Genomic DNA, 16,268 nt, shown 5'->3' on the forward strand with positions numbered 1-16,268 from the left:
ACATGTTTTTTCCTGTTCATAAAAACTTACCTGAAGCTCCCAATAGCCACTCTCTTTTATAGTATCTCTAATTCTTTCCTGACACTGCTCCCCCTACCCAGGAACATCCCTGCCTAAATAACCCTTCCCATCCCCTAGAATGGCTCAGCTAGGACTTTAAACATTTTGGGAATGTCCTGATGAACCTTCTGCTATACATTTATTCAATGCAATCATTCCCTTAATTTTCAGAGCTCACACACGGAAATGATTTGTCAATTCTTTTCATTTATATACACATACAACCTAAATGTTATGTTTACTAACTTGTCTTCCCACTGAACTATAAGTTTTTTGAGGGTAAGGGCTGCTTCTAATTAAACCTTTGTAAATACACAGATATAATAAATATTTGGTGATATGGATGTTACCCAGTTTTTGGGAAGTGTAATCAAATTTAACTTAAGACAACCTCAGCAATTAAGTTCAACATGGTAATAATGCAAAGGCATGGGCAAGGAAGTGTAAAACTTTGTTCTAGCCAAAGATTTACTTCTAGGTGAGCAAGTCATTTAAATATACTCTTAGTTTAACTATAAAAGATACACTAACGCGCATCTCCTCTCTCTCATATTGTGAGTACAAATAAGAAAACAGAATTACTAACAGTAACTCTAACATCATACATTAATAGGCATTGTGATAAAAAAAAAAAAAAGAACATTTAAAGATATTTTCTTGCATCTCTCCCCTTCTCCATTTTTCAGCCTTAAAACGATGTTAGCTTCGAACACACACACACACAACTCCAGATGGGTCAGGGATGGATGCATCACCTTCAGTAACCCCAGCAAGTTCACATTAAATGCCTGACTATTCCAAAGCTTAAGTTTGAGGCTTTAGTGATCAAAATCAGTTTATGGCTAGCTTTTGGAAGTAGTCTCACCACTACAGGGTTTTAGATCAGTATATACATTGTGACCTTAGGGATCAGTGAGTGATCCACAAACCTCTTCAAAGAATATGTATACGTGCAAATGTGGATGAGGTGATTATGTTAACATCAGATTCTAAAGGAGTCCTTGTGTCCCCCAAAGTTAAGAATTAATGGCTTGGGCCCTGGCCAGGTAGAGCAGTCTCCATTGGCCAAGGTTGCAGTTAGGTCAGGGCTCATACAAGAAGCAACCAACGAATGCATAAGTGGAAGCAAACAAATTGATGTTTCCCTCTCTCCCTCTCTAAAATCAATAAAAATAGAAATAAATTTAAAAAGGGAATTTAAAAGAATGGCTTAGAATACACACACATATAAAAAATACTTATACCAGGCGTAAGTATTCCCCAGATAAACACTGATGAAATCAACACACGATTTCCCCAATGATCTTCAAGAAAAACCTCCAACTGAGTGTTCACATCTGAACTTAAAATAACGGCAAAGATATGGGAGCCGCCACTGACATGGGAACTTTGAAGCTATGCCGGTCCTCCCCACCCTGACCTTGGAGAGCTATACAGCAGGAGAGGAAGTAAGTTTTGACAACACCTCACATTCGTATACCACTTTAATTTACACTTTGTAAAGCACCTTTGCTTGATTCTCAAAATAACCTTTAGAATACACATTATTTTAAAGGTAGTTACTACTAACCCACTTTATAGATGGGGAAACTAAGGCCAAGGGAAGGTTCAGTGACTTGCTCCGTTCCCCCGGGTAAGCAGAAACGACCGCTAGTAAAACCAGTGACCTAACAAACACCTAGTGTAGGTGACTTGGAAAAGCGGTGAGACGCCCCTGAGACATACACCCTGCGCTAAGCGAGGACCAGGCGGGGGACGCGGGGCCGCGGGGCCGCGAAGGCCGGGCCGGCCGCTACCTCGGTGCGGCGGTACAGCGTGGCCTCCCCGAAGGCGCCGCGGCCCAGGACGCGGATGGGGATGTAGTGCAGCTCCTCCTGCTCCGGCGCTCCGCCGCCCGCTCGCGGCCCCGGACCGGCGCTGGGCCCCGGGCCCGCGTCCCCACCACCCCCGGACTCGCTCCCAAAGTCCGAGTTGATGGAGTCGCAGTGTCGCTCGTACTCGCCCAGCACCGACATGGCGGCGGCCGCGGGACCAGCCTGCGTGTCACCAGTGGCGCTTGCCGCGCTGCGCTTCGGTCGCTTCAGAAGCCGGCCCGCGGCCCGGTCAGCCCTGCAACCACGCAACCCCGCGAGGTTCCGTGGTGGCTCCTTCCCCTGACCCGGAAGCAGTTGTGGGTGCTTCCGGCCCGCCGGGGTTTCCGCCGCCTTCGCGGGCCCACTGCTTAATCTCCGGGCCACGGCCCTGCTCCTCCCGGCTGGCCGGGAAGGTGCGGCCTCGCGCGGGGGTTGGCAGGCACGTGGTAGGGGCGGCGTGGAACCGACGGGCTCCCGCAGGCCCAAGGGGATCACCGACCGGCCTGTACACTACTGCCCCGCTCCCTGGCCAGTGCCAAAGACAGCTTCGAAGTCCGGAGTTCGTGCCGTCTCCGTGTGGCGCCAGGCCTATCTCGAGACAGTGACTGGGGAAGCAGTCCCTTCCAGCGTTGCACAGCGCTCTTTGGAGTCACTGTAGTAAGCGGAAATACTTGCCCGCTGACCTCTCAGGAGTCTGCGCCCAGTTATTATTCCTAGGACCACCCTAGGCCCCTCCCTCTTATACACAACTCCAGAAAACTAGGCCGATTTTCCTGACACTCTTTTTTCATATTTAGCATTATTTTGTCTTTACGAATCTTTGAGCATCTGATCTCATGTCTTTGAGAGGTAGGTGCCACTGTATTTGGGGATTGGGGAATGTGCAGTAAGATGCTCCCTAACCTCAAGCCATTATGAGAACTGCACAGTGGAAAAACGTGTTCCAACAGTCATGTGGCCTTGGGCAACTTCACATCAAGTTTATTTTTTAATCTGTATAGTTGGGAATATGATCTACATCAGAGATAATAGCTAACATTTATAGTGTTTTGTGTTCCTAGCCCATTCTAAATTTTCTTTTCAAGCATCATCCCACTTAATCCAATTATTTCCATTCTACAGAAGGGACTGAGATACAGAGAAGTTAAGTAACCTGCTCAGTGTTATAGAGCTAGCAACGGAAGCTGGGAGTCAAACCCAGCAATCTGACTCCATCTCTCACAGACAGAACAAGGATGTGTTGGGGCTAAGAGTAGGTCATGTGTCTGAAGTCCAGGGTGCTGTGGGGTAGAAGGAGAGAGGAGCTCAAATATAGTTTTATAGTTTGGCTTTTCCTGTGGGCAATGGAAAATTATTGGAGATTTTTAAAGCAGGAAGTATATGATTGGTGTGACTGTATGTCTCTGTTTGCTGGGGAAGTCCCAGTTTACACGTGTCCCCCCCGGCATAACAGAGCCTTCTTTTTGCTCAAGTGCCCAGCTCAGACAGTAAACAAATGGTCACCCTACATAAGATCACAATTATATTTTACAAAGGACTCTGATGACAATATGGAAGACAAAGACTGGAGGCAGGGAGACCAGTTAAGAGGCAATTCATATTCTAAGAAAAGAAGAGGCACTAAGGTACTATCAGTGTGAGTGGAGGGGGAGAGAAGGTCCAGATTGAAGAAATCCATCCAAGGAACATTTAAACCTTGTGATCAGTTGGGGTGTGGTTGGTGACATAAATGGAGATACTTCCAGGTTTTTAACTAGGTAGATAATAATAGCTAACTAATGCTTTCACATTCCTCTGAGCTCTTTACAGTTCATCAACATTCCTTTTAAAGTGCCCTACATTCTGCATAACAACAGGTCTGAGTTGTTGGTAAAGGGGTCTTCTGTCTCTTTTTACCTAGATCCAATATTTCTATTCTATTAGTGTACCAGCCTTCATAATTATGGTCTGCTTACACTCTGCTTGTACTTAACTGAGCCTTTTTCACATCCTAATCTAAAATAACACAACTATCCCACCAGATCACATCACTCCTTGCTTTCTTCACAATGCTTATCTGTAAAATATTGATCTTATTATGCTTACTTAATTGGCTATCTCCATTCATTAGAATATAAGTTCCATGAGAGGATTTTGTGCTCTTGTTCACAGCTATATAACATTAACGCCTTGAAAAGTGCTTGATATTATAGGCTTAAAAATTTTTGTTGAGTATCATGTTGCTATTATCTTGTATGTATTTAACATTTTTTAAAACCTAAATGCAAGACTGACTGATGATAACCCATTAAATTTTATTTTGTTGGTTCAGAGTTCTGTATTGTACACATATTTTTGAATTTTCAATTTATTCATCAAACACTAAGTACCAACTTGTACCAGATACTGTTTTACAAGAGAGAACAAAATAAACATGGGTCCTACTCTCATGGAGCTCACAGTCCATATGACAGATAATGAAGCAATTATAAGGATAATTGTGTATAAGTTATAGTGCTAATATAAAGAAAGACTTCTAGAAAGGCATTTAGGAGGGACATCTTTCCAAGACAAACTTGATGGGTTAGTGAAGGCTTCCTAGAGTAATATCCAAAATGTGCCCTGGCCAGTTTGGCTCAGCGGTTAGAGCGTCGGCTTGCGGTCCGGAGAGACCCGGGTTCGGTTCCCGCTAAGGGCACGTACTTCGGTTGCAGTTTGTCCCCGGCCCTGGTTGGTCGTGCGGGAGGCAGCCACTCGATGTGTCCCTTCACGTCGATGTTTCTCTCTCTCTCCCTTCCTCTCTCTCCCTCCCACTCTATCTGTACAAAAAATGGAAAAATGTCCTCGGATGAGGATAAAAAAAAAAAAAAAAAAAAAAAAAAGTAATATCCAAAATGTTAAGTCAGTAATGGCTAAACAAAATAGGAAGATCATTCTGGATAGAGGCCATTCCATTTACCTCCTCCTATTAATTAGAAGGCACTTTGAGGATAGATATTGCTTAGTTATTGGGTCTATTCCAAAGTTTGGCTCAACATGTTAAACAGAATAGATATTCAATAAATGTTTTCTTGAGTTAAAAGAATGGAAAAACGACTTGAAATCAGATGTGTTGATTTTCATTCAGAGAACCTGAATAGGTTTTAGTCAAAGCTTGAAAATTAGTTTTTGTGGCATCTTTACAACAAAGAACTAGATAGTTTCTATAACTTGGTTAGCCTGATATTGTGAATTGTTCTAGTTATAATGCATTGATAGAAGCCTAACAGGCAAAAGTCCCATTCTATCTTAGAGAATACAGAACAGAAACACTCATGCTCATTTCTTCTTCGTCGTTTTTGAATCCTCACCCGAGGATATTTTTCCATTTATTTTCAGAAAGAGTGGGAGAGAGGGAGAGATGGAGGGAGGAAGGAGGGGGAGAGAGAGAGAGAGAGAGAGAGAGAGAGAGAGAAGAGTAACATCCATTGGTTGCCTCCTGCATGACCCCGACCAAGGCCGGGGACCAAACCACATCTGAGGTACATGCCCTTGACTGGAATTGAACTCAGGATTCTTTGGTCTGAAGGATGATGCTTTAACCACTGAGAAAGCCGGCCAGCCAGGGCTCTTCTTTTTTTTTTGGTACGTGCCCCTAGCGGAAACCGAACCCAGGACTCTCTGGTCCACAGGCCGATACTCCAACCGCTGAGCCAAGCTGGCCAGGGCTCTTCTTTTTTAAAAAAACAATATTTAATTTAGCAATGTTTCAGAAATACAAGCTCTTCCATTAAGGTTAGCTTCAGTGCTTGTTTTGAGGTGTTACAGAAATTTGACAAAAAAATATGAAGACTTGAACCATTATGAAGAAATACGGTGGCATTAATGGTCTTTCTTCCTGTAAGAATATGAAGGAGTCAAGGTCAATATTTAAAAATGGTAAAACTGAGCATATAGATCATCATGTGATAGTGGGGAAAAGAGAAGATAATCATCTCTCTCCCTTTCTCTCTCTCTTTTTTTTTTTGGCTGAATCAATGAATAATGTCTGAAATAACTTTTGGGTTAACTAAAGCCCTGGAGAAGTTCATATTTGTCTGGTGTCACCATGATGCATGACTATATAATAGGACTTGATGTGATAGGGCAATACCATCACCCCCAAATGCTAATGTCAGGAAGTAATAAGTTTGGCTCTCTCCCATCTTCTAACCATAGATGCTTCTCCAGTTTTTCAGGCAGATGTCATTGCTCAAAAGCCCATTGGCATCTTTAGGGAATACATGTTCTTGCCAGTTTACCTCCTAAGAATCAATCTGTATAGGAGTAAGTGTGAATCCACTGTAATTTCGTAATGGCATATGCTCATTTTATAATGGATATAAATAAAACATATCTGACCTTTGAATATTCGTAATTCCAGAAAAAACTCAACATTATAAAGGTATAACTGATTTTAAAGTGCCTTTCATCAAAAACGGGTATTTCCGTGTTGTATTTTAACAAGTGAATAGTTAGGATGCTATAGCAAAAGTTCCCACTTATGAGTGGCAGATCTCCAGGGGCCATACAGTTACTATAAAGATCAAAGAATCTACCAAAGTACAGTACCAGCAAAATCTCTACCTTCACGATCTGATATGGCAGCCACTAGCTACTTGCAGCTATTGAACACATGAATTATGGCTGGTCTGGATGGAGAAGTGCTGTAGCTGTAAAATGCATACTGGATTTCAGAGACTTTATATGAAAAAAATAATATACGATATCTCATTTTTACATTGACTACATGTTTAAATGCTCGGATATATTAAACTAAATACATTATTAAAATTAATTTTACTGTTTTATTATGAGGTACTACAAATTTAAAATTATACATTATGTGGGACACCATTGTAGCAGACTGAATAATTTACAAAAGGTACCTCCATTTAACAAGTATATGATACTATTGAGACTATTAAATTTAAATTCATTGATGTTTTGCTATATTTATTACTTATTTTTTACTTTCCCTAAAAGTAAATCTTCAGTGAGAAATAAGACATTTCTGATGATAAAATATTTATATAAAATATTTATATTGGGAACTACTACTTTGTATAGATTCACTGACAAATTACCTGTTTTTCTGGGGGCGAGAAGTGGAGGGTAAATACAAGATCAGCCAGTGAATGTGCAAAGCACTTCAGGTTACTCTTGGAAAAGAAGCTTTATGAAAAATGTTCAACTGCAACCTGGCTGGTTTGGCTCAGCAGTTAGAGCATCAGCCCTCAGACCAATGAGTCGCAGGTTCAATTCCAGTCAAGGGCACGTAACTTGGTTGTGGTTCATCCCCAGCCCTGATTGAGGTTGTGTCGGAGGCAACCAGTTGATGTGCCCCTCTCACGTTGATGTTTCTCTCTCTTCCTCCCACATTATCTGAAGATAAACAGAAAAATATCCTCAGGTGAGGATTTGCATAGATGTGATAGGCCAAAAAAGCAACCCCTTTGGGGTTCTAAATTGGGAGAGGTATTTTAAGAAAAGAGAACAAGGGAGAAGACCCTCTGTAGGAATAATTCCAGTAGCAGTTTCCAAAGAGAGAAGCTACAGAAGAATGCCTGGCTTACAGAACCCTATTTGGTCTTTCTCAAGATGTAGAATTATTTTCTATATACATGTATAATTTATATATAAAATATAATAAACTTTTGCTAGCTCACAAACACTATCCATCTAAAGTAAATTATGGACAATTATACTTTTTCTTTACTTCATTACATATAATTTGCCATACATTAAAACTGAAGAATATAGAGGAATTACCACCAATCTAGACAAAGAGGTACTCAGGAGTAACAGAAAAATACATGTAAAATGGTTTCTGCTAGCCTTTATTTGAGAAAATTTACACAAAAATCCCCATCCGACACAAGCGAATCAGTCTAAATCCCATGCTTCTTTCCATTAAACAAACAGAAAAATGGCTTATGACAGTTTACGACAGTGGTATAACAAAGCTTACTTAAACTGCCTCATTCTCATCTATATTATAGAGACCGTGTTGAATAGTAGGCTCAAAAACAGAGGAAACCAGATAACATCCTCATTTTTAAAGATGACTTGTTCTTGCACTAGCCTTTTATCAAAGGCAAATAAATTTACTTTTTAGATAACATCAATATGTAATATCAGTGAACTTTAAACCAAAAACAAACATCCGAGTTGGTAGTTTTGGCATGAATAAAAGGACATGAAAGTTTTGTTTCATAGTCACATCTGGGTCAAAAACATCAGCAAAATAAAATATTTGCTTCTTCTATTTTATTCTTTGACATTTTATCAGAACAGAGTACCATAACCAACTAAGTAGCTTTCATTGCTTTTAAAAAGGGGAAAGGCACCAGTCAGAAATATGAAAGAGTATCTTATTAGGTTATGGTACAAAATTTCACCTTTAAACATCTAAGAATGGATCTTAAGCCACAAATTTGGTTGTTCTCTTTTCTACTTGGATGCATCTTCTGTTGTTTGGTATATATACTACCACAGATAGATTTTCTCAACATCTGCTGCCTTTATGGCAAGGATTCCATTGCCAGGTTCTCAGAAGCAGTACCTATCAATTCTTAACAGCAGATGGCAATGTTGCACAAATTAATGAACCACTTTTATGCCATACCAGAGAAATTCAGAGTCAAAAGAAGGGAAAAAAGTCTTTTGGGTTTACAATAGCTAGAACATTAACAGAACAGCCTGAGATTTGACAACGTAACTCACTCCCACTTCCACCTTTGTACTTTATCCAGGTCATCACAGTAGTGTTCTCTGTTAATTCCAATATGCTGCTTCTCAGCTGCAAGCTGCATGGCCCTAAATCCTGTCATTCTTGCCACTGTGGATTAGAAAAGCCCTGTAACAGTCAGCACGGTTAAAAAGAGATTATAGAAAGGACAAACTTCTATCTCCTTTCCTGGGAGAAGTGGGGAAAATTACAAGTGATAGTATTTTTCATAACTGTTTACAAACATGGTATATTTAGTATTGGCCTTTAGGCACCTCATATAGTGATTCTTGGCTTTGCTTTCACATTATTCTCAAGTATTTACTCTATTCATGATGATCCTCCCAGTTTGTTTACTTTTTAATACTTCATATGTCTCGGGGACACACATAAGAACAGGAATTAAGTCAGTGGACAGCCATGTAAGACTTGGTAAATTTTCTAATTTTTTTCTTTGATAGATGTTACGTTAAAAATTTGCCCTGGCCAGTTTGACTCAGCAGTTAGAGCGTCGGCCTGCGGTCCAAAGAGACGTGGTTCAGTTCCCGCTAAGGGCATGTACCTCGGTTGCGATTTGTCCCAGGCCCTGGTTGGGTCGTGTGGGTGGCAGCCACTCGATGTGTTCCTTTCACATCAACGTTTCTCTCTCTCTCTCCCACTCTATCTGAACAAAATATGGAAAAATGTCCTCGGGTGAGGATAAAAAATAAAATTCAAGTAACCACATACCTGACAAAGGACTTGTATGTAGGACATAAAAGGAACTCTCAAAATTCATTAGTATGAAGAATAATCTAATTAGAAAATGGGCAAAGAGCATGAACAAATATTTCACCGAGGAAGATATACTCATGGCAAATAAGCTCATGAAAAGATGTTTAACATTGTTAGCCATTAGGAAAATGCAAATAAAAATCATAATGAGGCCTCATGACACACATCTATCAGAATGACTAAAATTAAAAAAAAAATAGTAATAACAGCAAATACCAGTGAGGATGTGGAGAAACCTGATTGGTCATACATTGCTGGTGGGAATGTAAGTAAAATGGCACACTTTGGGAAAACAGTGGGGCGGTTTAAAAAAAATAATCATGTCCTGGCCAGTGTGGCTCAGTGGTTGAGTGTCGACCCAGGCACCAAGAGGTTGCTAGTTCAATTCCTAGTGAGGGCACATGCCCAGGTTGTGGGCCAAATCCACAGTGGGGGCATGCAGGAGGCGGCCAATCAATGTTTCTCTCTCTCCCCCTCTCCTCTCAAATCAATAAAGAAAAAAATTTTTTAAATAAAAATAAAAAATAAACATGTGCTCACCATACAACCCAGCAATTGCCCTCTTGAGCATTTATCCCAGAGAAATGAAAATTTATGTTCACATAAAAACCTGTACATGAATGTTCACAGAAACTTTATTAGTAATAGCCAAAAACTGAAAATGACCCTGATGTCCTTCAATGGGTAAATGGTTAAACAGTGGTACATCCATACCACAAAATACTAAGTAATAAAAGGGAACAAACTACTGATACATGCAACAACTTGGATGGAGTTCAAGGGAATTATGATGAGTGAAAAAATTAATCTCAAAAGGTTACCTACTATATGATTCCATTTGTATAACATTCTTGAAATGACCAATTTAAAGAGATGGAGAACAGATCATTGGTTGCCAAATGTTGGGGCTTAGGGGTAAGGAAGGGAGGTGGCTGTGGCTATAAAAGGGTAGCATGAGGGATCCATGTGATGGAACTTTTCTGCATTTTGCAGTGGTGGTCACATGAATGTACACATGTAATAAAACTGCACAGAACTAAATATACAAAAAAAAAATTCAAGCAGTTGGGCACAAACATTTTAATTCTCTAAAATAAAATTTTCTTTAAGAGTTATCTGTAATTCAAAGCTCATTTCTAGAGGTGTCACATCCATCACCCTTATAGGAGACATAAAATTATGAAAGGATACCACAAGAAGCTACTTAAACATTTCAGCTAAGGGTTAAGATAAAGTTAAGGGTGTTTTCACGCAGAAATCCAAAGAGGACGATCAGAAAGAAACAAGTTTCACATATTCATTCAAATCTTGGTAAAGGAACTAGAGTGGAAGCCCAAGCTGGTGAGCAAGTGGAAGAAGGAAAGAAAACATGGTTCAAACAGATCACATGAGGAAACCCAGTACAAATGCTGGCTTTGGCATTATCTAGGTAACCCCTATTTCTTGTCATATGCGACTCTAATAATAGTCCTGTTGTTGTAAAACCAGTCCAAATCCTATCAAGTTAAAAAGAAGTCCCTCAATGACTTGTTGGGTGTAGGTGGTAATCCATGTCCTCCCACACCAAGAGAGATCAGTTCTGGCAAGAAAGTTCCAATGTGCCTTTACGGTGCTGTTGGTAGGATGCCTTAGGCCAGGCACGTCCCAGTGATGTTCTGCTGGCTGAGATGCAAGGTGGGAGGAGAGTAGACCTTATTACTCAATCAACTTCTTGGCCTTAAAGAAGCGACGAAGGTAGAAGACCTGCCACGTGGCTAGTCCAATGAGGCAGAACATTGAAAAGATGCTGAAGTACAGAACCCGAGTGTTTGTTGACTCTAAAACAAAACAAAACAAAACAAAACAAAAGCGATGTAAATGTAATGAATTGAGGCTCAGCAGGCTAAACAATAGCCAGGGAGGAAAGGCAATTAATTATCTTCACTTTGTCCCTAAGCCTACCAGAAGGATTTCAATAGCTTTTTCTTAAATTTTCATTATTCTATATATAAATGTTAAAAATTACAAAGATTAGTACTATAAATTTGAGACATGATTAGCTAACTGAGAATATGGTGAAATGCATAACATGGAAGAAATTTCTATTCCCTTGAAAATCTAACAAGGCTCATTTCCCTGTAGAAGCAATACTGAAGCTAGCAATTATCTTCCCATACACCAACCCCACCACCACCCTTGGCAAAATGAAGAAAATGGTACACCAGAATTTAAAATTTGGCAGTCTGATTCCTTTATAGTTCACTTATTGAGAAACAAGAGCTGCCTTCCTCTCACCATTGGTATCACGCATCTCCTCCTCTCGTTTCTTCATGTAGGCAAAATCATTAACGATAGATTCTGAAAGATCTTCTAGGCGTCGTAGCTCCACCTCTAAAGGTTTCAGCTTCTCAACTTTTGCAATCTGAAAAAGAAAGGAATTATGAACCTACTCTCTGAAAAATTTCTCTGGCAAAGAACACAAGGCAACAAATCTTGAAAAAAGTTTCACCAACTTAAAATCTATTCTGTCATCATTCTAACATATTTTAAAGTTAGGGCTTTAAAATTAAATGTTTATACGTTTCCATCTCAGACTTTTTTACATTTTAATTTTGATTAAAACCTCCTTAGAAGTACTATAATGTGGTAGGCTATAAAGTAAGATATACTATGCTCTAATATTTCTGACTTTAATAAAGTACTTTTTAGAAGAAAACCCACCAAATTCCCAATTGCGAATGCACAGGAATGAGAGAGTGGGCACAGCTATAGCATTAAGATAATTAACTCAGAATACAAAATTAGAGAATTGTTTTGTTCATTTAAATGCCACAACAGCTTTAGGTTTAGAGGTCCAGAGCCCAGACGAATCCTAGGTCTGCTAAAAAAAAACGCACTGAATTTTGTTTTTAGAATAACACTGCTAGTTATCAAAAGAAATCTCCAGGGACTTTCTGTTATGATAAAGAATGAGGAATGTAAGGAAGAAATGAACTGTCTTCCTTTCTCAACCTAGACATCTGTGAAATTCCCAAGATAGGACAAGAGCAAGGATTTCATTATTCTAATTGTTTTTCTTGTTAATTTTAGATTCTCATTTGCTTTAAAATGGGCATACACTGATCTTAAAACTCATATACAAGCTGCTCTTAAATTTTTCTATACAGAGAATTCTTCAAAAATGCTTTTTCTACATCTGCTTCTTTACTCCCTATTCAACAAACATTATATATAGAACTCCTTACTTTTTCTTCTCCCTTGTCCAATTCACCTTCCTTATTCTTTTTCTATTAAATGTTAACAGCAGTTAACTTGGAAAGGATGGGAAGAGCTTGAGAGTGTTTGAATGTTCCCTTTGCTTATCTGTAATCTTCACTGAACTTGTGATGAATAAGACAAAAATTATTTAAAATAAAACTAGAAACTGCTGTTAAGGATATAAAAGTTGAGTTGATATTTAAGGTACTTACAATGTAGTGACAGATTTGTAATGATCCATCGAAGTGTTCTTTAACTAGATGTACATTTTTTTACATTTGTAAAATGTCTGCTAGAGTTAATGGCGTGACTGACAACTGCAGAACAGAACTAGGCTAACTAGGTATAAGATTTAACTAATGGTTAATGTATTGAACTAACTATCCTAGCTGAAACCCCAAATACCAGGTTTTGCCATTAATCTAGAATATATGTCTGTTGATTGACTTCATACAGAGCCACAGAGTAAAGAAATTCCCCAGGAAAAAGATACAAATACAAGAGATATATAATAAACCAAACCTTAGTCTGTTTAACGTTCTTCCCTCATGGTCTATACTTCCCTCTCCAAAGCTTCCTGAATGAGATAGTATAAAAGCAATGGCATGATACTTCTTTAGAGATAAATGATTTAAGGTTCCCTAAATAGAAACTTGCAAAAGGAACTGGAAGTGAAACTACAGCTCTGCATCTGCCAGCTGAAAATAATACTGTAAAAATTATTCTGAAGACTACGACTACCCCCTTCCTCACTGTGTGTGAGAGTGTGTAAGAAATGACAGTAGTCCAAAGGTCTAAAATCTAAAAAAAAGGATGATGAAATGAAAATAAATTTGGTACTGAGGTTGCTTTTGTAGTTTAGAGCCCCTAAAACTTGTTCCTGATGCTGTTCCTTTCTGGTGTTTCATTAAAAAAAAAAATTTTTTTTTAAATTATCACCCGAGGACATTTTTACATTTATTTTCAGATAGAGTGGGAGGGAAAGAAGGAGGAAGAGAGAGAGAAACATCGATGTGAGAGGGACACATCAAGTGGTTGCCACCCACACGACCCCAACCAGGGCTGGGGACAAACTGCAACCAAGGTATGTGCCCTTAGCAGGAACCAAACCCGGGCCTCTCTGGTATGCGGGCCAATGCTCTAACTGCTGAGCAAAACCGTCCAGGGCTCATTAATTTTTTTAGTTGTACAAGCAACTCATAAATATGTTCTCCTGCTAAAGAATTTAAACTATTCAGAAGCAAAGAAAACAAAAAACAGAAAGCCCACCTTCGTAGCTCAATTCTCACATCCACACATTCCTTCTCAGAGGTAACCATGGTTATGAACTTGGTATATATCTTTTAAGACCTTGTTAGAAGATACATACTATTTATGCTTTGTATGAGTATAAATATACACAGAAAAATATAATTAAGAACTATTTATAAATGGGATAGTGATGTGTACACTGTTCTACTTGCCTTTTTCATTGAATAAGATCTTTCCAAAAACTCCAGTGCTTGCAGATTCACCTCCTTCTTAACTGCTGCACAGTATTCCACGCTGCATACAGACCACTGTCTACTTAATCATTCAATTCCCCAACCCCTTTTCCAGAATAGGTTCTCCTTCCGAAGACTATTCATAGCCAAACAGCCCAAATCCTATCATCCAAGTTGATTGTATTACCTCAATGAAATCCCTACTTAATTCTGTTCTTTTTTTTATCCTCACTGGAGGACATTTTTTTTCCCGACAGAGTGGGAGGGGAAGAGAGAGAGAGAGAGAGAGAGAAACATCAACGTGAAAGGAACACATCGAGTGACTGCCACCCGCACGACCCAACCAGGGCCGGGGACAAACTACAACCAAGGTATGTGCCCTTAGCGGCAACTGAACCCAGGTCTCTCTGGACCGCAGGCCGACGCTCTAACTGCTGAGCCGAACTGGCCAGAGCTCAATCCTGTTCTTAATTCACTAAATTATTTTCAGACTTCTATGAGTGGGATAAAGGTTTCTTTTCCTGAAAAATATCTCTACCTAATAACTACCTTTATTCTTGATATTAAAATCTAGGAAACTTAAAGAATCGCCAAGAGACTAAAACAATACTGAAAGCCAATTTGCTATTTCAACCATCTAACACATGGATACACAATGGTAAAAACAATAATGAATATGTTTCTATGCTTAATCTAAATCTAGAAATCAAAACAAAGTAAAGAGCTTTTTTGACATTTAAGACCTTAACAACAATGCTTTTTTGAGTGCTTACTATATGTAAGGCACCAAGATAAACAGATCTCTGCTCCTAAGAAGCTTACAGTCTGGTGGAGAGGCTCACATAAAAAGCTATAACCATAAAAAAGGCATTATATATTAACTTCTACAACAAAGACACACATTAAAGTGGAATGGGAAAAAAGTAACATGAGAGGATAAAGGAAAACAACAGGGAGTGAGGAGTTGGGTCTCACAAGTTGTGCAGGATTTTTAAAGAGGTGAGAGAGAAAGACATTCAAGGCTGAGGGAACCTGCAAATCAAAACATGGAGGAAGAAAAGTGCAGGCCATATTTAGGAGAACATGAGTAGTCTAATCACAAGTAGTCTGATGTGCATGCATGTATATGTGCGTGCATGCACTTGTGTCAACACACATGTGCTTGAGGGAGGGTGGTGAGTAACAGCAAATATAAGGCTCAACAGTTAGGATGGAGCTAAATTGAGCAAAAGGATGAAGAGGTAATATAATGAATTAGACCTATTAGTATATATCTAGAATGTGATGTAATATGTATTTCATAGTTTGTAATCTCACTTAATCCTCATAACCCTACATAAAATTATTATTATTATCCCTAAATTTTTCAGATGAAAAAGTTAAGGCTCAGAGTATTAAATAACTTTCCCGAGGTCTCAGAGCTTTGTGGAGCTGGAATTGAAATCCACATCTGAGTTTATATTTTATTTTGTAGGTACTGAAAATTTGATGAAGAAAATCAGATGACCACACTAAGTGTTTTCTGGATCAAAGGTGAAATGAATGAGCTGCATTAGGTCACAAGGAGCCAGGTAGGCTGTCCAGTTTATTAGTCAAATTTCCTAAGTTTCATGCAGTTATTCTAATTTTAAAACAAATTATCATAAATATTCTCAGGAAAACCCTCTTCGTTTGCTCAGGATTAAGCATTGAATGAGTACCATCAAGACTTAGTATCATAGTACAACAAGCTAACAAGAAAACCTCTATCAAAACCTCCACTTCTCTAAACATCTGATTTAATGTTCAAAGTGTCTATAAGACTGTGAAATTATACATGTTTCACAAAGGCAAGCCATTATTCTTCTAGTCTACCTTCTTTCTTCAATAGCTGGAAGGATGATGTGTGTTTTACCAACAGCTTGATAAAAGCAAGACCTATTTGACAGTATGGACCATAGTTCTTCCACTAGAGGGTAGCATTCCCCTAGCAGGGTACATTTAGCTGTTCCGATTAAAAAAATATATATTAGTATAAGGGACTTCTTTCGACAAATGAGGAAACTGAAGATATAACACGATTACTCAGTCCTTTGGGAGACCAAGACTAGCAGACCCATGGTCTTTTGACTCCCTAACCAGGGTCACTAAAAC

The 16,268-nt window shown here is 39.1% G+C and overlaps 2 protein-coding genes across 5 annotated transcripts in view; both read right to left on the minus strand.

Annotated features, from left to right (window-relative positions):
• The window catches only part of NEK9 (NIMA related kinase 9), a 36,152-nt gene extending 34,009 nt beyond the window's left edge, over positions 1 to 2,143 (minus strand). For 3 of the 4 annotated variants that reach the window (XM_036257179.1, XM_036257162.1, XM_036257171.1), the window contains exon 1: positions 1,857 to 2,090. In XM_036257179.1, coding sequence (XP_036113072.1) covers positions 1,857 to 2,075 — 219 coding nt within the window. In that variant the 5' untranslated portion in view covers positions 2,076 to 2,090. Of the gene's footprint in view, positions 1 to 1,856 lie in introns of all 4 variants that reach the window. The other variant, XM_036257151.1, reaches the window with a different exon arrangement.
• An 8,327-nt stretch (positions 2,144 to 10,470) lies between these two features.
• Positions 10,471 to 16,268, minus strand: part of TMED10 (transmembrane p24 trafficking protein 10) — a 36,947-nt gene continuing 31,149 nt past the window's right edge. The window contains exons 4-5 of the mRNA XM_036276039.1: positions 11,689 to 11,815; positions 10,471 to 11,231 (exon numbers count right to left, since the gene is read on the minus strand). Of these exons, the coding sequence (XP_036131932.1) occupies positions 11,110 to 11,231; positions 11,689 to 11,815 (249 nt within the window). The 3' untranslated portion in view covers positions 10,471 to 11,109. The remainder of the gene's footprint in view (positions 11,232 to 11,688; positions 11,816 to 16,268) is intronic.

Source organism: Molossus molossus, unplaced genomic scaffold (assembly GCF_014108415.1).
Source record: "Molossus molossus isolate mMolMol1 unplaced genomic scaffold, mMolMol1.p scaffold_m16_p_1, whole genome shotgun sequence".
Classification (NCBI taxonomy): domain Eukaryota; kingdom Metazoa; phylum Chordata; class Mammalia; order Chiroptera; family Molossidae; genus Molossus; species Molossus molossus.